At 34.0% G+C, this 22,774-nt stretch overlaps 1 protein-coding gene across 1 annotated transcript in view; it reads right to left on the bottom strand.

Annotated features, from left to right (window-relative positions):
* Positions 1 to 22,519, bottom strand: part of DNAJC1 (DnaJ (Hsp40) homolog, subfamily C, member 1) — a 75,313-nt gene extending 52,794 nt beyond the window's left edge. The window contains exons 1-7 of the mRNA XM_010015880.1: positions 22,478 to 22,519; positions 20,995 to 21,129; positions 20,121 to 20,167; positions 13,440 to 13,605; positions 12,435 to 12,532; positions 11,271 to 11,364; positions 1,540 to 1,630 (exon numbers count right to left, since the gene is read on the bottom strand). Of these exons, the coding sequence (XP_010014182.1) occupies positions 1,540 to 1,630; positions 11,271 to 11,364; positions 12,435 to 12,532; positions 13,440 to 13,605; positions 20,121 to 20,167; positions 20,995 to 21,129; positions 22,478 to 22,519 (673 nt within the window). The remainder of the gene's footprint in view (positions 1 to 1,539; positions 1,631 to 11,270; positions 11,365 to 12,434; positions 12,533 to 13,439; positions 13,606 to 20,120; positions 20,168 to 20,994; positions 21,130 to 22,477) is intronic.
* Between the last annotated feature and the right edge of the window lie 255 nt (positions 22,520 to 22,774).

Consider the following 22,774-nt stretch of genomic DNA (forward strand, 5'->3'; position numbering starts at 1 on the left):
GCTCCCTGCCAGCAAGCCTTCCATGGGAGGGTGGGATGACAGCCAATAAGACTGCTGAGGACTGGCCCCTGCTCACACAAGTGACACTAGGTCACCCAGCAGACATGGGGGGGTCATGCCATGTCACACCCAGCAGCATGACGCGGGGCAGGCTGGTGAGAGGTCACGGGTGACCCAGAGGGGAAATGTGCCAAACTCACATTTCTCATATGTGGGCACTGTTAATGGAAGTAACAAAAAAAAACCAAAACACCCTACTCTTGTGACACCTGGCAGAGGGGAAATACTGAAAAGTTCACACACGGTCTTTCAGTCAAACACAGGAAAGTACACGCACAATTTTAATGACTTTATACTTTCACATGCACTTCTGTTTCCAAAAACTAGTCCTTTTTTAACAGTAGTTCACAAATTTCAATGAAGAATGTATGCCAGCTATTTTGAACAATGGAAATACATTACTATCTGACAATTTAACAAGTTTTTAATAACCCGAGTCAAGACTCTTTTCAAAGGCCCATTTTGTGGTAGGTATCTCAAATATAATGGCAGGCCTCCCTAACAAGCATTAAATGCACTATTTTGCTAGATTTGGCCTGGGTCCATGATGCTCACTGAGGTGCTGAATGTCACCCATTTTCTCAGAATAGATTCAGCTACAGATAAGTTGGAATTATTGCTGAAACTGGATCTCTTTGCTGATTTTACAAACTTAAGCTATTTTGTAAATATAAATAATGCAGCTGTATTTTAAGTGCCTAAAGGCTTATGCATACTCAAAGCTAGTAAATTATTATAGCGCACTCAATGCACTTGTCAGAATAAAGGAACTTAAAAGCATGCACTTAAGTATGGTAAATAAAGCAAGCACGCACATACAAACACTAACAAAAAAACTTCTAAAATTGTCTTCAGAAGAGGGTAAGTTTAATCGTTGTCAAAAGCAACTGAAAGAAGAAAAGGAAAAGTCATCTATAATTATTCTGAATACTTTATTAAAGGAAATGGCAATTGTCTTCCCTGGCCTTTTATAAAAGCGGAAAGACTTTAAAGCATTTATTTCAACAATAGCATGAATCCATCTCCGAAGTCTGCATCCATGCTTTTGGAAATTCAAATTATGTTCAATTTCTATCACAAAAATCAACTCAATATGCAAAACAATTATTAAGCATATTTTAAAAAATATTTACAGATAAAGAGAATACAAGAATGCTCAAAATACAAGAGGTCACATCTGAAAATTTATACTTCAAAATCTATGCATTTGAGATTTCCCTCTCCTGTAAAGCAACATTTCTAGTAAAGCATGCTTTTGTTGCTGCAATATAACTACCACCCGAGTTTTATGCTTCTGTAGGAACAAGCCAGCAGCCTACTGCAAAACTAGACAAAAATTAAAAGCTTTTTTAAATTTAACCACAGTACAGAAATACATAGAGCACGCATTTTAGAAAATTATAAAAATGTTTGTTCATATACATCCTGTGTGGTAGGTATATATTACATCTTTTTATTAAGACAGTGGTAAAAACTCACTCTGAAGTGTTTCAAGTTCAGCCTTAGCCAGGGCATCTTCTTTCGCCTTCATTTTTGTTTCTTTATATTCTACATATAATTGTCTGGCATCCTTTAAGAAAATGTTGCAATGGTATTAGCATCCTTATACAAACAAGTTATTGCAATGGCTCTGTTTTAAGTTCTCAATCAACCTTGCAGAAAAACTTAAGATACATTCGTTCTCTTGAGTTACAGCAATTGTCAGTATAGACAGTATTTGTTGAGAATGTAGAATTTTTGTGTAATAAAGGTTCAAATGTAATAATGTAGATATTATAGACTTTGGTGCTCACTGACAACCTGATGAGTAAAATCGTTAGAAAAACATTTCTGATCGCTACCTATAGCTTTGTAAGAGGCCATGTAGCCACTTTGTTCACATCAGCAATCTGGAAGTTCAAGGAAGAAAGAAAAGTTTTTAATTAGAGTAGTATGTGCAGGGACAAAGGCGATTGCTAGGCCACAGTCATCTTAGGGTGAACCCACTATGGCAATACTAACTGCATGTTCCAAAATCCAACTCTTCCTTTTTATTTATTTGCTCCCCCCCCAAACCAAGTTCTAGATTGCAATTAAAGTGTTGAAAATAGATACTATGTTTGGGTTGGTTTTTTTTTCCCAAGCATTCGATTCTATTCTGAAATCTATTTGGCAAATTTACACATGAAAAACTAGACTCCTGTCACAAATCTCCAGTAAGGTACACGTTTCCAAAATCTGATGAATTAGTAATTATACTTTTGCATTGAAAGCTTTCCAATTTGAACAACCAGACTGCTGAAGTAAGAGACTCTCACCAGCTTAAAAGACTTCTGTACTCATTCAGAAACAATGAGCCTATAATAGAAATGCTGAAATAGACAGATTATTATTTATCATTTCCAAATATGCAGAACATCTATTGTATTAAACCAAAATCACAGTATTATATAAACCTAATTTTAGTTCTTTATAGCCAAAAATAATTTCATTCTTATTACATTAACAGTCCTGCTTTTTACATACAAAGGACAATTTAAATGTTAATGTAGAATGTATTGTAAAACATCAGTAAATATTTTTATAATTTCAACTATAATCCCATATATTGGAACAAAACCCAGTCTCATTAAAAATAAGACATCTTAATAAATTTTGAAAATTAAAATTAAGTTAAGCAGTCATTGCTGCCTCTAATGGTAGAAGTCATCCAAAAACATTGCTTTCTGCAAAGATAATATGACACAAGTTGTTCTTTGCATTGTACTGGTATCTACCCCTTCAAAAACACTTGAGGAAAGTGAGAAAACATGGGACAGAACCACGATCCACCTCAGAACTTCCTAATGTTCTGGAGACATCTCACTGATACATGTCAGTGTGCCTGAAGAACAACTCTTGACAAATTCCCACAAAACATCAGTAAGATTTAATCTCTTTCAAAATACCTCTTACTCTCTATTTGTCTTTACATTTGGGTACAGGAAATGGGAAGTTACATTTCTCTGCCAGGTTTATGTAAGAAACCACTATGCATAGAAGAAATTTTAAAGAGTTTACATAACTTTTTACTGTGGGAACATAACAGATGAGAGCAACTCACACACTTTCAGTGTTGGTTTTGGGGATGGGAAGAGGGGGGTTTTGGTGGCTTTAGTAGAATTGAGGCTAAAAAAAACATGTGTAGGTATAGGAGGGCTACCGTTAACAGCAGATACGAAGACTTTGAGGAAGCACACTCATTTTCTATGCTAGAAAATTTAATTAAAAAATTAGGATCAGCATTGGTTTTCCTTTTGGTTTACCTGAAATATGAATTCCCGACTGCATATGGAAACTTTCCTTGCACTCTCCAGATTTGGACTATTTGCATGATTAAGAAACAGAAACAGCCATAAATATAATGGTTAACTTGTGCTGTAAGTTTGAGACATTTGTGCTGTGTGGCATACACAGGACTCAAATACTGATATCCAAAAAATGCTTTTGTTTAAGGCTATGATTTCAAAATGGCTACAATTAACTGGCATTTAAATTTAACCCATTTGACACTGAAAGCCAATATTTGACGCTAAATTCTGGTGTAAAATCCATTATTGCTTGTGGGATCTCCAGACAGCAGGCACTAGGGGGTAACTGTCAATCTCTCCAGCATGTCAATCATGGAACAATTGGAAATGTGGCTCAGATGAAAATGAGACACAATAGCTGAACAACAAAGAAAACTATTCAGAAGCACGTAAATGAAATTTAGCAGTATTGTTGCTTTAGAGATATAAAATGGATTATCACTGCAAATGGAGTAATATGCAGGTAACAAAGGCAACATTAGTCTTTTATTAATCACAGTTTATTATGGTGGTACCATAATCACAAAAAAGGGGAGACTGCACATTTTGAATCACACATAAAAATGTATAAAGCGAAGGAGAAAAAAAAACTGGGGAAAAAAAAAAATCAAAATGGATTCTGAAGATTTGAAAATCAAATCTTTCCCACAAAAGCCTAAGAAATGGCTCTACAGGTTGTAAAGAGAAATTAAAAGACATACCTGAGTGAAGATTTTAGCCAGACACAAACTAGATGGGTATCCGACCTTATACATCAAAATGGAAAAAAAAACCAAAACAAAAAAACAAAACAAAAAAACCCCACCCCAAACAAAAACAAAACCAAAAACCCAACAACAAATCACTGGAAGACAGTTTAAAATAGAAGTTCTTTGAAGAAAACTTCTGCCTTAACATAAATAAGCACATTTCAATTTACTCCTCATTAGTTTTCAATAGTATCAGTCTAAACAGGAATATTCATTTTCAAGCATATTCACTTTTGGTAGTCAGAGTTTTTCAAAACAGATTTATGTTTAGAATTTTTACTTTCCAAAGTGATAAATTCAAGTAGTCATTTTGCCTCAATACAAACATTTTAGGGCCCTAAACCCACTGGTAGTATAGATACACACTCTCTCAATCTAATGCGCCTTCCCCAGGATTCAGTAATGGTTTTTCTTTTAGAGGATCTTTCCCCAAACAGCTCAAAATATGCACATCGACATTTCAGACCTGATGTATAGTTCACCTTTAATAGGTAATAAACATAAGAAAAGTAACATTTCTGTCTTTCTGGGCAGGGGGAAAGGGACACAGAAACACAACTGGAAATGTTCTAACTAAAAGCTACACCTTATCTAATCAGAAATACTTTGTTCTCATTTGCAGCAGTTGGAGAAGTTTTCAAATAATATCAACATAAATACATTACTTCACCATCAAAGCAACAATGCATATAGCTAAGCAAAAAGAAAAGTGATGAAGGGTAATATGCTCTGGTCTTTTGTACTGTGATTTTGAATATAAACTTCCCAAAAAGGAACAGAATTAAAAAAAGATTATATCTGAAATTCAAAATTCTGGTATTAATATTTCTACATTATATTTCAACTGGTCTGTATAGGAAGTTCCTGTGACTACCCTCATGTTTAACTAAAAATTTCAAAAAGTGTTCTGGAAGAAAAAAAAAAAAAAAAAAAAAAAAAAAATCAACATACAAGCTCTTAATTAATGTATTTTCAATATTTTAACCATAAGAAAGAATGAAGAATAGTGGAAAAATCTTGTATTTTAGTTCCTTTTTATATCAGTATTGTCTTGTGTCAAGAAATTTGAGATTTCCAAGACAAAGCTGCACTTGAGTTATACAGAAATACAGAAATTTTTGATGCTGGAAGTTTAAGGGGTTTTTAATTTGATTGGGATTTTGGCAGGGGCAACTTTTTTGTTTGTTCATTTTAAATCAACAAATATAGTATTTATTCAAACTGCACTAACTCTGGAATTAAAAACTTAGTTCTGAGTAAGACTCACTCACTTTGGCCTCTCCTTCACTCTTGGGTAGGGTGACGAGGTTTTGTTGTTTTGTTTGTGTTGTGGGGTTATTTTTCCCTCCAGCTAATCTTCCTGGCTTTGTGGTCTACCTCAGAAAGACTAGAGATCAGGAGAAATAAACTTTGGAAACAACCTGCTGTATTGGCCATATGTGAATCTTCGTTACAGAGTTTGTCATAGAATATGCTTCACATTTCAGTTCTCTAGGTGAGAGACTGATAAAACCAAAATGTATCCACCCAGAATTTACAGTTAACAGGAAATTTTCCCACAAGCATACTTAAAATCAGTATATTGAAATAATTTTCTTTGCATTAGTTCTTATTAAATCAATCTATAGACTTGAAGAGGTATTTGTATGAAGTTCCTGAACTAATTTTGGTTTGTTTTTTTTTTTTTTGAGTACAGTGTTCTTATACAATTTGTACAAAAACACAAAGAGAAAAATGGAGTCAAATTAAAATTACTGCAATATCTTCCCCTTGCTTCACTATTTCTATGCAATGAAAATGCCATCCATTATACCACAGCAAAACCACTCTTTTGATGGGTTTATAGACTAGTGGTATCAATGTGTTCTGGTAAAAAATAATGTTAAAAAAAGTTCAACATTATGATTTATCTTTATCTTTTGCATTTCTACATGTTTCTCAAAGGTAAACTAGCAAATAAATAGGAATTGTATTACTTCCTCCTTTATAATAATCAGAAAATTGTGCTTTGGCCTTGAAATAATACCAGGTATGGCCAGGATTGTCAGCTGTATATAGCCAGAGTGGTGGACCAAAGGTGGGCAAAAGGGGGAACCAAGGCCAATATTGCAAGGCCTTCCCGGGACCAATTCACAACCCACAAAGCCTCACACCACAATGGAACAGTACCATTAATTGAGAGGCAGTATTGCCTCATACACGAGCTACTCTTGGAGCTATGTTCCTCCAACACATGTGCTGGGATATGCAGACATACAGTGAGTAATTCAAAGGAGCAGAACAAAATTTGCTGTCACAGAACAGCAGGCTATTAAAGGCAAATTTCTTTAGTGTCTTACATTTACTTAGAACTTGTACTATGCAGCAAAGCCCATTTTGTCTCTAGAGTCTCAGTCAGTACTGTTAGACGCAAGTTATTTTTGCTCACTTGCATACACCCAGAATACTTGTTTTACCATCCACTCTCCTCTGGCCTGCTTCTAAGCTTCTAATTGACCTCAGGGTCAAGAGCTTCATCCCTACTTTGGTTCTTCCAACAGCTGCAAAATAGCAAGAAACAGAGCAAATAGGCAATCACTCGTGCCACACATCCTGCAATTGCTCGCTCCTCACAATTTGTATCAGCACTGGTGCTGTACAGTAAGTTGGAACACATTAAAACCTTGTAAAGCTGGGAATTAAGGAGATATTTAACCTTACTGACTTGAATAAATCTTTTCCAAAAATCTCATTTTAGGGAGTATGTTACTAAATGCAGTAAATTTTATTTTAATCTCACACGATGATTTTATATAAAGTAATACGTGAAGACAAAAACAACCTACATAAATGTTTGCTGACCTAATCAAATCTTACTTAAAAGCTAACTTTGCCAAAGGAGATGCCCTGCTGGCAAAGCCTCTTGAGTTTAATGACACATTGCCAATCCGTTTAAGGCCAAAGCTGAACCATCTCTAAACAGGTGTTGAAATGTAATCATGGATTAAAAGAAAACCTGAAGAAAAAATGCCAAGAAATTAAACACCTCTGGGTCACTAGTTTGAATCTATTCCAGGCTACTAAATCAGCTACAGTAATTACCATCTGGTAGTCTACATAAAAATAAATTACTGGCCTTTTTGTTTTAATTCACTTCACGCTATACAAAGGTCTTTATAAGCGAAAGTTTCAACTGTAATTGAAACCTTTGTTGAGAATTTCATTAGGTTATACCCAGTACTACTACATACTGAGCTCAAACTGCCTTCACGTTACTGGCAAGCTACCAGAAGTTCTTCCAGAAATTATTTAACTAATAAAAAAAATATATATCTTAGTGCCGACTAGTATTAATTAAGTTGGTGTAAAAATAAAGACATTCATTGCTAAGCTTCACCCCATCAAGGTGGAGGAAAAGTAGTTGACAGAACATTAATGTTCCTATCTTCAGTTTTCTGAAAGAAATACTTTGTGAAGAATAATTAACATTTTTTAAAAAGACTTTGCTTAAGTTGTATGTCTGCACATCCAAAGAAAAACCTCTCGTAAGCTGTTTTGGGAATAAACTGCAATTTACATATGACTCTTCTACCACAAAATGAAAGTTTACTTAACACAACTGTCCCCTCTGCATTACATTCATCATCTGAACTTCAATTCTTGCACACTATATTTGGTTGGTTAACTTCTTTGTAAGAACAATTTTCAGTTCCAATAAGCATTTTAATTAAAGTCGGGGTTTTTTTTTCTTCTTCTTTTATTTATTTTCTTAAATATATAGACTTCTTCCTGGCCATTCTCATGAAAGAGGAAACTATAAATGACCTTAGAAACAATTTGCATTCTTTTCCTATCTTTTTTCTTGAGCCTACATTATAAGAATTAAACTTGATAATAGTCAATGTAATTTACACTCCACTTAATGTTTCTTTCACACCAGAGATACTTGATTTATGACACATTTTATGTATTCTTTCCCCTTTGCTTCTTCAAACAAGCTTAAACATGCTGTTTTCTCCCCCAAATTTAACTAAACTAAATGCTTGGATATAAAAACCTACGCAACCTCTCTCAAAATACAATTGTCAACAGTTTAAAAAAAAAAAACAACAAAACCAATCATTTTTTAGTTTCTCTCATCTTCCTCTCACCCATTTTTCTTCCAGTTTCTTGACATAAAATGCAGACTACGATAAAATGGCATAGGCCATCAGAAGGGCATGCAAACAAAGCATTTTTCTTCAGTAAAGGCTCACCTTAATTATTTTAAGTGCCTCCTTCTGAAATCTGACATTTTGAAGGAGGAAGGGAAGTAGGAGAAAGACACTCAATCGGATAAATGAGAGACGGGCATGGGCAGAAGCTCAGCAACCTGAATCCTCAGATGGAGCTGTTGTAAGTAGAATATTCGCATTAACTAACGGGGGGAGAGACGGATGCTAGGTAAAAGGAATGAATACAAGAACTCACAAAAAGTTTAAATTGATCTCTCTTTGTTTTTTGTTTGGTTTGCTTTTTTCCATTTTGTTTTGTCGAGGGTTTTGGTTGTTTTTTTGTTTGGGTTTTTTTGTGTTGTTTTTTTCTTTGGGGGGTGTGTGTTTATTGTTTTCTTTATTTAATAAAATTTCCTTTGAGGAAGAACTTGTGTACACAAGCAGGTGGTTTTGTTTCCTTAATTTGAGGAAGTAGTTCAGCTATTTCACTGTCAGGGCTTTGAAAAATCTCAGTGGCAGAAGCAACGTTTCATTAAAAGTATTGCTAACTCTTACTCTTTTCTGTCCCAAACAGGGTTCATTTAAATATGGACACATTTTTAGAAGTTAATCTGTAATTGGCAGGATTAGTTGCAGATGAATGACAGCCAACTTTGAAAATAATTTGTTGGCTCTTAAGTGACTGAAGAAATAATTTAAGATTAACTTGATAAACAACTAAAATCTGTAGCAGTCATCCTTATGTCAACCACTGTAACACCTTGGTAAATAATTTGCATGTGTAACTAGCACAAATAACACTACTCAATATCAGTATGAGTCTTATCTTCTAGATAAGCTGCCTTAGTGATTCTATTTATACTAAAAGTGTGAAACACTGAAATCTCAAGCCTATGTTAGTGCATTACTGAAGTAAAAAGCACTTACACTCAAAACAGGACCTCTGTTCCAGGTTATAATCATGTAAGAACAGACACTTTTTTGCTATTATTTTAGTAATTCAATTAAGACAGAACTTGCTAAAACATTAAATACAACTCGAACGGAGCCCAGAGGTTTTCCTGTCCAGCTAGCTATAATCTACAAGGTATCTTCTGCACTGTCGTTTCAGAAAAAATCACCAGCATGAGGTCACTGCTGCTCTTATGCTCTTCAGAAGAGGTAATACTTCTTTAAATATTGTTAGCTAATAAGCTACAGTAATTTATTTCAGTTATTTGAAGTCCTGAATATTCTTAATATTGAAGATTACTTGTATTTTATTGTACTTTAACTTATGTAATTGGCAGGTCATCCTAAACACCAACAAAAACTCTGGAGTCAAGCTGTAGTATAATTCACATACAGGGCAATTTACTCTAGAACCTCATCTCTTTGCATCCTCCTTGCTCCAAAGCCTTCCTGTCCTGAATTCCTCTACATCATGCTTCCCCTGCCAATAAATCCCTGCTTGCTGGTATCCAATTTTCCATGAGTTATTAGATAGCTTTTTTTTCCCCACTACTATTAATTTAATGGATTTAAAATCCACAAGACGTATTGGCTAGGTGTCTACAAAGTGCAAAACCACTTTTGCTCTATTCGTCTTTTCTGCCTATTCTGGCTAAGATAGGAGCTGCTTTTTGAAGAGCAAATCTGAAACCTGTTACACTGACTTCTTAACAGACTATCTGAAATTAAAAAATGAGAAAATAACTTTGATTGTAAGACGTATTTTGAATATTTTGCAATTAAGACAAAACAGAAAGTAAGATAATTATGAAGAAGATTCCAAAAATGCAGCAACAGCAGTTGCTGAACAAAATTCTTTTCCATCTGACTCACCAAAATGAGGGATGAGCATCAAAGCTTAATTTGGACACAACAGTTGATATTATTAAGCACAATCATTTTTGCTTTGAAAACTTGCAAAAAGGAAAGGTTTCTTTAAATAAAATAACCACACAGCTCTGGTGAAACTTTTAAAAGTGGAAGATACTAACTTTTGCATCTCTTTGCAGGAAAAGTTAAAATGGGTGCTGAAAGACCAGACTTTATAATTTTTATAAGCCTTTTGCTAACAGATTAGGAATTATGAGTTATGCTTATGAATTATGCTTTTCCCAGCTTGAACACAGACAGAAATTGAACACTGATGTTATTTCTATTTCAAAATTAATACTCAATGTTTCTGTAAACCAAAGTAAAATCCACCTTGCATTCCCTGATTCATATTCATTAGTGACAAGTATACTAAAAACAAATGGATGTATTCAAGAGAAATGAAAAGAAAGACCATGTCATATTAAAAAAGTTATCCTGATAACAGATCTGACAACACTTACATTGGCTGAGTATCAACTAAATTTTACAGTTTAGATTATTAAATCAAAACCACACAACTGTGGGCAAGTCTGCCACGCTGACGTTTATAAATTACAACCATACCTTTGTTACTTTACCCTTAGTAGTATTTTCAGGTATTGATTTATATTATTAACCAGTGACTTAGAAAACCTAAATCAGAAAAAGTAATTTCACCGTTCCCCCAAATTTAAATGACATTAATATTTGCTGTGAAAGCACAGCATTTGCCTATTTGAGATAAAAATATTTTTGTTAACAGATCACTCATTAGGAATACCAGTGTCTTTTTACATGTATATATATCACCCACACCATAATATATTCTTGTAATTTTTCCTAACAGGAACTGCTGCTGAATTCTCTAGCACATTAAGATTAATGTACATTTCAAATATATTCATATTTTGATGAACTTATGATAATATATTTGCTTCCAAAGAGTAATTTTTTGTACGTGTGTGTATATGTATATATACACACATGGTACGTGCTTGAGCCAAAAGATTTGTACGAACAAGTGCTATGCATCTGATTATGCATAATAACACCATCAAGAAAAATAAAGTAATAGAACTTAAAATCATTACTATTACCTGGAACAGCTGAGGTAAAGCTTTCACAGTGAGACAGAACCATATTCCCAGCTTGCATGGAAGTAAGTCATGCCACTGTGGTTTGTCCAGTACTCTGCAGTCAAATAAAATTGTAAGTTTTTCATTACTTCCACACAATCTTAAAGTCAGAACTCCACCATATCCTTTAAGATGATTAGCACTTGTCAACTCCTATAAAAGCATGTAACTGCATAATATTAAAAATACATTTTGACTATTCAATTAAAAATACATAACAGCTAACTTCTAATCATCGCTGTATTTTAATCTCTTAAAAAGAGCTTTTCAAGAAGATAAATTCCTAAGCTACATAATCAGTTTGAAAAAATAAACCAAACAAATCCCCAGAAAAACCTCAAGCCTCAACCAAGTGTTCACAAGTGCTGACAACCAGATATGAAGACTGTAGCATAAACAAAACAATACATAAAAATTAATGTCATTTGCAGTTCACTGGAGCATTACTCACTGATGTCATCAGGAAAGACGACAGGCAGAATGGTCTCTGATCTCCATCCTGCATTGATCCAGTTCATGCCCCTGCTGTGTGAACTATTTAAACCCTTTATTTCTTTCTATGAATCAATAGAAGAAATGGTGGTATCTTTTGGAGTGTCCTGAAAGTCACTATTTGCCTACGCGTTTCTTAACAAACAATGGTTTTAGAAGCTTTTATCAACATGCTTATTTCTAAGTTAATCAGATAAAAAGCATTAAATCAGACAAGCATTAAACCCCCACAAAAACTCCTTGCTCCGTATGTTAATAAACTAAAGCTTAAACAAATTGAAAATTGTTAATTGTAAAAAAAGCAAAAAATCTTCAAAGACGGAAGAAGTTGTAAAATCTTCTAAAATAATCTTGTAGAAATAATACACCCTTCTATAAGCCAGATACCATTAATTCAGCCTTAATCTTTCAATTATTGTTGATCTGCTGAATAAACACCACACATGCATTTCCAAATCAAAAGCTGACAACACATCTACACTGGCACGCTTTATATCAGCAATGGCTGTTACTACTAAAATACAGTTATTTTTCTCATAAAGTATTTCAGAGATGCAAGGAGAACATGACAGAACTAAACCAGCAGCTGATAAAATGATTTAAAATGCAGAAAACAAAAGAGTTCCTTCCCACCTTTCATTTTTGTCTAGAGCAGCAAGTTTGGCTTCATCTGTACCCCTGCTGCCTGTTTTTTTCTTCTTCTCCCTCTTTTTTCTGCTAAGCAGTTCATCCTTGATGTAGAAAGAACTACGGTTACAGGTTATCATTAGCATGTAAACCACAAATGTTACTGGGACTCTTCTGTGAAGGGTAAACAGTAGAGTAGCATTTATGCAAATGTATCTAGGGGTCCTACATGATTAAGTAAAATGATCTATCTTAACAATAACTGTTGCCATGGTATCCAGTCTTTAAACACACATGAAGTCCAGTTCTGTCACTCATGTGTATCTCCATAGCAATCAAAGTTTTCTAAGAGGGGAAAGCATTCAACTTGCCTCCTTTCTCATTCATCAACTTCAATAATGCAGTGGAAAATAAAAAAAAAAAAAAAAAAGTAAATAGATGCTAATGTATGAATATTTTTCAAGTTATGCTTAGGTTTTTGTCTAGTCTACTAAGAGCAACAGATCTCTAGATGACAAAAAAAAAAAAAAAAAAAAAAAAAAAAAAAATGTGGTTTATACTGCTTACCAATGCCTATCCTGTTAACAAAAACCCAAAACAAAAAAGCATTTGGCTAAGAACAAAGGCAAAGCAAGTATGACTTTTGAATGAATGAAAACTAATTATTTTTAAACATCATTTGGGGAAACCATAGACACAACTACAGTAGCATACGATTCTGTGTCAACAGATGATAGAAGAGTTTTTATTCCTCTTCTTCCTTCCAGTTAAAAACCAAAGAACCATCTCTCGCTAGTAATTACCAACTGTAGAAAAATTAAGCAGTTTTTAGATTACTATTTCTGTGTAGTTCATTCTATAGTTATCGCCATCTTAAATATAATGCTTTTAAAATACAAAAAGTCCAAATTCAAAACAGGGGAAGTAGAAGAGATCCCTATAATATGCAAACTTCTGCAGGAAATTCAATACTAATAATTGAAGCAAGTTTGATTTATTACCAATACTTACCAGCTGTTTTTCCAGGTAGATTGACCAAACCACAGCATAATGACCCACTGTGAGTATAATGAACAAGAGTAATGCCAGCTCAGCATTGCTCATTTTTCTCACCCGCCTGTAGTAGAACACAGGCTGTCGCCAATCTGGTAGTCCATTGATCAGAATATCATCATACCTACAGTAGCAAATATAACAGGCTTTCATGGAGAGCTAAAAATGAAATAAGCCAAACCATCCAATTATTAAACAAAACAAATGATAATCTACAGACAGCTTGAATAATACACGCACAAAAGATCATTTAGGTTTTGGTGTGGTTTTTAGTTTTGTTTTTGTTTAGGGGGCTGGTTGTAGAGCAATGTCTTGTTTTGTTAGCTGCTAGGCTTGCATCTGGAAACAAACAGAATCCAGAACCAAATGCTGGGGAAACATATCTAGTCTTCTGCAATTAAAATAAATAATTTGAGTGCTCCTTTAACACACACACACACACACACACACACACACACACACACACACTCCCCAGTTCATTCACTTCTGAAATAACAGACTACTAGAAACGTAGCTGTGTTCTACCTGCCTAGTAATCAGTGGGCAGGTCTCCATGATAGAAGTAAATAACAAACCACACACTACTAAATAGGCAGCAAAGAACAAAAGTCTCAAACACTAGAGAAACCCATTTTTCTTTTACAAATTAAAAGCACAAGTGTTGGGGGAGGGGAGAGGTATTTTTGCTTTTATTTTGTCCTTTAGTAGCACAATATCCATTCAGTAAAAATGCTGCCAGACTTAACATCAATTCCGTGTCAGATATGAATTTTAAGTTAAAGGCTTGATTTTGATGTTGGAAAACAAAGTTCACAGCAAGATGATTTTGATTTTCTATTTGAAAAGCTGTCGCCAAAAATCAATCTATTTTAAAACTGTTTAATTTTACTAACACCACTGACTGTAGAGAAACCATTTTATGACAATTTGTCTGTTTTTCTTCACACAGATGTCTTGAAACATCTTAGTATGTCTGGAGTCTTTTATTTACAGTATGTTACCATCAATTTAAAAATAAACAAGCCACAGACATGCAAAACAGATTTTTCTATTTGTTAACTTTGAAGAGTAAAGTTTCAAACAAAAATCTCTACAGTAAACTCAAAAACCTGTATTTTCCAGATGCACAACCTGTTAATCTTAAATTGAACACAACTCATTACATATTCTAATCACACCATTTCCAGAATTAAATCTGCACTGAAAGGCCTAATTTGGTGCAACACATTGACCAAAATATTTTAATTAAAAATATTCTGAGTTAGTCGCAGGCCTAATTACAGGAATAGAAATAGGGCCTATATTGTCATGCAGGTCAGTAGAACTCAGTAGTAGGTTTTTCTCAAGTAAATTGACCAATCCAGGAATAATAGCGCAGCTGCTAAACTGCCAGTCTTGACATGTAAATCAATTTAAATGCAACAACTGCACTAGCTACTTTGATAGTTATTAAATTGATACCTTGGAGATGTACTAAAAAAATTTTCCACAAGTAAATTCATTTTTTTAAGCAGAAAAAGAAGCAATGGCTTTCAATTAAAAAAAAATACACTTTAAGAGAGCACATCCAGAAAAGCTGACTTCTGATAAAACATTTGTTCAAGCTGGCACCATTATATCTATGCAGAAGATTTAACCACTCAGGATTCTTCAGTATCCTGAATGCTACCAGCAGTAAAATTCATATTACAGAATTCTATCTTCCATGCAAATTATGAGACTACTGAGATTAATATCCATTATTGTAATACTTGAAGTAACTTCCTTCCCAGTAAGTCACAACGAATTAAAACTACTGATGCCTTAATGCAAACTCTGTTCAGAAAAATGGCTTAGGATGTTACTTCAAAACTAGAACTTCTACTTAACTTTTTGTTCAAGAATTGAGTAGAAGTTTTAAAGTAATTTTAAAAGTAATAATGCATTCCTAAACATTTTATTGTTAGAATACAAGGAAACATTTTAGAAAACAAAACCATTTTTAAAACACATTAGGTTGATAGATTTCACAACAGATGTTCTTCCTTTGAAAGCTTCAGAGAAATATATGTAGAATCATGAATTTTTTTTTAATACTACTATAAATTTATTAAGCACAGGCCTTTCTTTTATACTAAGGCTTATTAATTTATGTACTGAAAATGTGACTACTGATTAAATAAGGTCCAATACAGCAATATGTAAAACGGGATTGCAAACTAACATTTGGCAACCACGTTCTATTATAAATTATCTGTTAAAAAAAATAAATTAAGACAGCAGAGTCTCTTGCATTAAACACTTTAAACAGCACTCTGTATTTACTAGGCTACGTCCGCTGTTCTGAACAACAGTCTCCAAGGATTAAGTCTCAGAATCAATGCTCTATTGATTTTACTATCAATGAGCATTATGGCTCACACGACTGGCCATTTTAAGGGAAGATAGCTTCTATTATAACCCACTTTTTAGAATATATACTGTTAAAAGATAAATCACTGCTTTCAATAGTAATTAAGCGCTGTATTTGAAAAATAAAGATATCAATGATTTTTAGATTTTCAACTGGAAAATGATCCTACTGAAACTCAGAAACTTCCCATCATTTTAAAATCTTGATTTCCAAATTTAGGACATTGTCTAATTAAAAGCAAGTTTCTCATTAAAGAATTTCTTTATAGAAACCTACATTAACTACGAAAGATAGTTAATCCGTATGCATCAAGAACTACATTCAAACTTTAATTACAAAGCATTCTTCTTTTGGCAACCTGTATTACTTGTTTCTTTATGTAAGGGAAAAAAATCAAGCTGAAAAGGAAAAAAACAATACATCTGCAGTATTTTTTCCTCAGACATATGTACACAGAATCTATGTGCAGCAAATCTCTGACATATGAGTATGCCTGCCAGTTGTCTGAAATGTAGCAGTCAGCAAGCTACAAAACCCCCAAAGCACCAACAGAGGAACAAAAAGACAAAAAAATCCCCTTTTATAACTTAAGTTGAATTTATTTTTTTTTAGAACTCAGTATTCTATACCAGACTTGTTAGTGTTGTACTCAAAAGTAACCAATGGCAGTATTACTAAAATTTCATTCTTCTGTAAAGTTGCATTAAATAGTTTTTAGAGGTCTTTGTAGAATCAATTACATTGCAAGAAAAAAATCTCCATTAACTGTAGTAGCTAATTACAATATCATCTATTTTAATATAATTATAATTTACTTTTCCCTCCATGTCATATTTCAAATAATTTAGAGATCTGATACAGTTTATATCCTGTAACCTTGAGTTAATGAGATCTATTCTGAACTACGGGAAGACTACACTGGTATATTTTATTTTGGGGGCCTTTTTTCCTCAAGGTGTCAAAGACAACCAGTGCAACATCAGCCAGAACAGTTTATACCTATGAATACAGACATTTAATTATAATGAGAGCTAAGATAAACACCTTTCTTACTCTAAACAAGTATATCTTGATTCCTTTGCAAATGCTTCCTGTAATCAAGCCCACATTGTTACAGAGAATAGGTCTTGTAAGTTATAAAAGCTCCTTAAAATGGTAACAAACAATGAAATTAAAATGTAAGATTTTTGACTAATTACAATTAATGGAAGTGTGTAAAACTATCTCCTTTTTCATAAATTAAAAATAATCAAAGGCTAATAAACGTTATCATTGTCAAGTTGATTTACCAATAAATGCCCTAACGTAAAATGTATTTCAGGAAATGCACCTCTCTCTCCATACCCCAAAGATAAACTTTTACATAGAATTTTACACACTGCAGTGTGCATACAAAACATAAAACATTGTTCTGCTGCATGTACGTTTAATTTAACCTTAAACACTTTATATTAAACAATGCTGCCTGTATGTTTAATGTTAGAACATTAGACTGTTTCGGTTATGTATCAGTCTGTGTGTAAGATAAAAGTATTAACAGGGTAATGTTACTATATTCTGTAGTACTACTACTACTATTAGTGTATTTCACAAGCAACTACATAGCTTTCTCAAAAAAGCAAACCACATTTTAATTTGAAAGCCCTGTATTACAATTGTCGGTAGAGGAATTATGTTTTAAGAAAAGCTTCTGCCATCAGATAAAGTAAAAATTTACTGATAAATCTGAAAATACAAAGAGTTTATAAAAATAATCACGTGTAGCTGGCCAAGAGATCTGCCTTTTTAGAACACGGTTTCTGTACACACACACACACACACACTCGTTAACACCTCTGCCATTCACCAAGACATGGAGGAAGGGTGTAATTAGACACAGTTATATTGTTTCAAAGTGAGTTCACCATTCACTCAAACAGTGCAGGACCTTAATCCTGCCTTTGCTGGTTCCCCTCTGTATGCGCCATAAAACCAATGCAGGATTATATCACTTTTGGTATGAACAGTAAGAGGCAGGCATGGCCAACTTCACTGTGCAGAAGCAGCAGCCTGCAGCTCACTCTTCTCAAGGTGGTGTAATGCCACACCCCAAACCATTTAGGCGTCCGGTTGTGAAGGGATTCCCAGCTAAACTGCCAAAATTCCTCACTGACTAATTTGTAAGAAATAGAACTTAATTCCTTCTCATCCCACCAGGTCTTTGAGCTACTCCAGATAGAAAAACTACCACACTGCCTGGGATGGGGGGGAACCTGGCAGAAAGCTTTGTTACAGCAGATCCAAGTAAGTGTCTCCGAAATCAGCATAAAATTGAATTGATAAGCTCTGAGAGACAAAGGGTGCAGTGTAGTTTCTCCCCAGCACATGGGCATGACAGTAAACTTTGAGCCTCTTCCACTAGGTCTATCACCCCACACAACACATAGCCAAATACCAGCATCTAAAGTAGGAAGATCCCAGAAGAACAACAATTCTCCCTTTTCTTCTGCCGTATGACTGCAAGAAACCCACAAGTTACCTTATAACACAAACAATATTACAGAAGGAGCAGCTCCTAGCACACTTACTTAAGACTTGTTTTAAAGACATGCTACAACAATGCCTTATAGGGTACAGGACAGGCCACCCTCCATTTACAAGCTCAACTGAGAGTTTATCATTAAGACTATAATAAATATCAATAAAGGTTTTCTCAAAGCAATGACATATAGCTATGCTACTGTACATGCCATTTCTAAACTCTGCATGTTATTTCTAGAAAATTCTCTGAAGGTAAACCATTTAATCAACTACACTTATATTTAATCAACTATAGAGGCAATATCAACCATGCATCCACACTGTGCAAGAAAGATACAACACTATCTATGTACGAAATAAGTTACTGACAGTGAGATCAATCTAAGCAAGAACAACCTACCACTGCTTTAACTTCTCATTTGTAATCCAAGTGCACCGTGCTGCACTAATTAACAAGATTCTTGCAAACAAGTTGGGTTAAGTCAGTCATATTTGCAATGAATGCAAGGCTTAAAACCGTACAGTTTACAAGCTACTGCATCACAGTTCCATGCAAAAAGCTGATATTACAGCTGCAAGGAAATTCCTAGAGATTCCAAGTCAGAACTAAGTTCCAGAGAGGCAATACCACAGAGTATATGTAAACAGTGTTATAAACAAAAAGGTGGGAAAATTTGGGGGATAACTCACTTTTCAAGTGGACTGAAACCACTTAACCTAACAATTCTTTTAAAACGTTCCTTGAGTAGAAGTTCACAATGAAATTCTCTTGAGAGGTGAAATAGAAAAAAAAAATAAAATACAGATTTCCAAAAGTACTTCTATTAAGTACATTTTCATGACACTTCAAGAGAGGATTATCAAAAAGTAGATAATCTGTACTATAAAACCTGGACTCCTGCCAAGGCATCTACAAAGCCAATAACCCTTCAAGAAATGTCTCGTGAAGCCCTGTTTAAATACTTGTAAGCCAAAAGTTGATTTACTAAAAATCCAACCCCAAAGCAAAACCTTTTCAGGTGTCCCAGATAATCATTAAATGGTCACCTGCTCAAAAGAAGCAGAAAAAAATAAGAGAAATTTAAAACAGTCTTCCAAAAAGCAGCTCAGCCCCAGGTTTTCAGTTCTTAATTCTATCCCCTCCAGGTACTGCTGGACCTACTCCAGAAGCAGCAAGGACCACTACTATTTATCAAAAACTTACACTATTTATATCAAAGTTTACATTATTATAAATAATACATCTGAAAAAAAAAACCAATTAACTAAGCAACAGAAAACAATGTTGAAGAAAATGTACCCTGCAAATAATCCCTAAATATCATGCAACAAACCTCAATATATCAATTTTATTGATACACTGAGATACAACTGACAGCTGAACCAGTGGACTGTATTTTCAGACACAGCTTTAATAAAACAAGCAATGAGAATTAACACAACTCAACAAAAAGTGCTGTAACTGTTAAGTGTTAAAAAAACTGCTCCAAATAACAGCAAGCTTTCAAAGTTCTTTCAAAAACCAGCTTTAAAGGAGTATATCACACAAAAATAAACATCAGCTTCCACTTTGAGCCACATACAATCTTTAATTAAGCAGTTACATAGGAATTACAAACTTAAATTATACAAAAAAAAAAATCATGTGAAGAGTTACAATTAAGTCAAATAGGACTTAAATATATCACAGGCATGAATCCTTTAAGAACCTGTGCAAATTAACTCACCTCTGCCTCCTTTCTTCATCCTTTAAAACCTCATAGATGGCCACCAACTAAAACAAAACCAGAAAAAAGGAAAAAAAAAAAAACCAAACCCACACATGAAAGAGTTTACTTTAGGATTGAGTTTATAAACTTTACATAGAAGTATCATGTTTTATGTTTGCCAACTAATGACCTTTGCTAGTTTTCACTTTCCCTTGCAACACTGAGAAGCAAACTCAATATGCAAAAGAAACAGTGACATATTCATACACAAAGTGTCATGAGATACACAAACAAGCAACTCCTACAAAAGACTTGGTTTTTTCCCTCCTTGCATCTGTCAAACTGAGTCTTGTATCAGTTACACTTTAAAAATAAAAGGTATAATTTGTTTCATCCTAAAGATGTTACTGAAATTAAGTAGCCTCTATTTAGTCATCAGAAGTATGTTTTTAAAGGTAGAGCTAATTTAAGTCTTGTGGTTTCACTCTGTAAAGATTCAAAAGGCAAAAATCCAAAACCTAAACTGAATATTTTCGTTAATTATGCCCACATATGTCTTACATTGAGAACTGATCAGATGTTTTCCCTACTGCTTTTGAAAAGGCTATTTATAAACAGCCTTACATAAAGTGCAAAACATATTACCCTCCTAAGAGTGCAAGTCTAGGTGTTATGTTCAAATTAATTTTAATGACAAGTAAATACTAATTTAGAGTTATTCAACAAGTTATTTCTGAAAAAGTGTACTTTATTTTAATCAATATATCAGGAAAAACACAATTCAATGTTCAACTTAGTCATTTCAAAGGTGTACTATTGTTCTTACTGAAATGACACCACCATAAAAAATTCTATTTACCCTAAAAATTTTATTGCCACACATTGCACTTACTTGCCTAAACTGTGTCTCTGCATTTTCATCTTTATTCTTGTCTGGGTGTAAAACCAGTGAAAGCTTTCGATATGCTTTCCGAATGTCTGCAGACGAAGCATCCTGAAAAAGCAAAACAAAGCAAACTGTCAGAAACTAATTCCCAGAATCTGTTAAGATGTGAAGACAGCCAACCAAGTGCAGGAACTAAGGCAACGTAATTTGAGACATCTAACAACCAAACCATGCAACTAGCCTAGCCTAAATGACTGAATGAAACAGTCATTCAGTCCAATTCATCTTTCAACTTAACTTCCTTCATTACCATACATCCATTACAGTGATATTTGCCAAAACTTCCAAGCACTTTCTTGCTTAAAAACTAACCCAGGCACCCTCTACACCACTTGGAAGTTCAAATAAAACCTGAAAATTATTGCATCTGCATATCTTCAAGACAGACATCATTTCAGGAAATTATCATGCTCAATTTCCCAAACTCAGGACTTGCTCTGAACTCTTCCCTTATTAATATTTACATGTAATTCACCAGTAATAGGACTTCCATTCAACTTCAGCTTCACTGTGTCTAAAGAATTGTATTTTTCTAAAGTAGCTTCAAATTGCAGTCTTGAAGCTGTACTGTTGCACTGACATCAATCTTCATCTTAATCATTATAAGAATTGCACACATTTTGGGAGAAAAAAATAAAACTCTGGATGTAAAATGCATCAGTGAGGTACCAACTTAGCTGCACAATGCACATGTTTCTGAATTAATGACCGCTATTTAGTACATGCTATAAAAATACCCAGAAATGGAAGATTTCAAGAGTTATATTATGTAGTATATAGGTATTAAACTCAACAGAAGAGCCACAAAGCATCATACTTAAACAGAACTACTTGCATTCTATTACTAACATCTCTAAGGCAACATTTTAGAAATCAACTGTTTACCTGATGATTTTTATTTCTTGATTTTGTATGTATCGTTCCCCAGTATACTCTCTCTCTCAAAATTACAGTGTCAATAGGGATTAAAAACCACCAAAACCCAGATCTGAATTAGCTGCAAGAGGAACAGAGCTGAAATAAGATAATAATTAATGCAATACTATAATTAGTCTGTCAGGCTTTTTATTACAAATCATTATTTTCATTTTAAAATTTTCACTTTTATAACATGAGGCTATTATAATGTTGTATACAAGTTTGGGCCAGGAGTGAATATTAGAGAAAGACTGGAGGAGGGGAAAAGGATAAAGCAGGGGGAAAAAAGCAGAATTTGAGAAAATTCAGCTTTGAAATGGTATTTTAAGGAAGCTGGTATTATCCCCTAATGCAAGACCAAAGTTTCCATAGTCTCTTCTCTGCCAAAGGAGGAATGTGATTTTATTACTCACAGGAAGATTTCTCCTGAAAAGACTGCATATTCATTTTTCCTTTTTAAATTTTCCAACAGCTACTCGGACACCAAAGCAGAATTCCTCTGGTTAAGTACCTGCTTGCTTCCAGCTTCATTATTGCCAGTGAGCTGTTTCATACTGCCATTGTTTTACAGGTTTATTTTTAACTCTTCGTGAAGGGGAAGGAAGAGACAGTGACTAAGTATCTATTCTAAGCACAAAGAAACATTAAATTCTTGAGATGCAGACTTAATAGAATTATATTAAATAAATGAGAAAATGCAAAGTAAATACATTTTTAAAAGTTAGAGACTGAGACCATGACAACCTCAATAAATGAGTACCTCCAGACTGTGTATTTGGGATAACACACAGTTTATTCCTTCTCTAGC

This window comes from Nestor notabilis, unplaced genomic scaffold (genome assembly GCF_000696875.1).
Source record: "Nestor notabilis isolate BGI_N333 unplaced genomic scaffold, ASM69687v1 scaffold12490, whole genome shotgun sequence".
NCBI lineage: Eukaryota > Metazoa > Chordata > Aves > Psittaciformes > Psittacidae > Nestor > Nestor notabilis.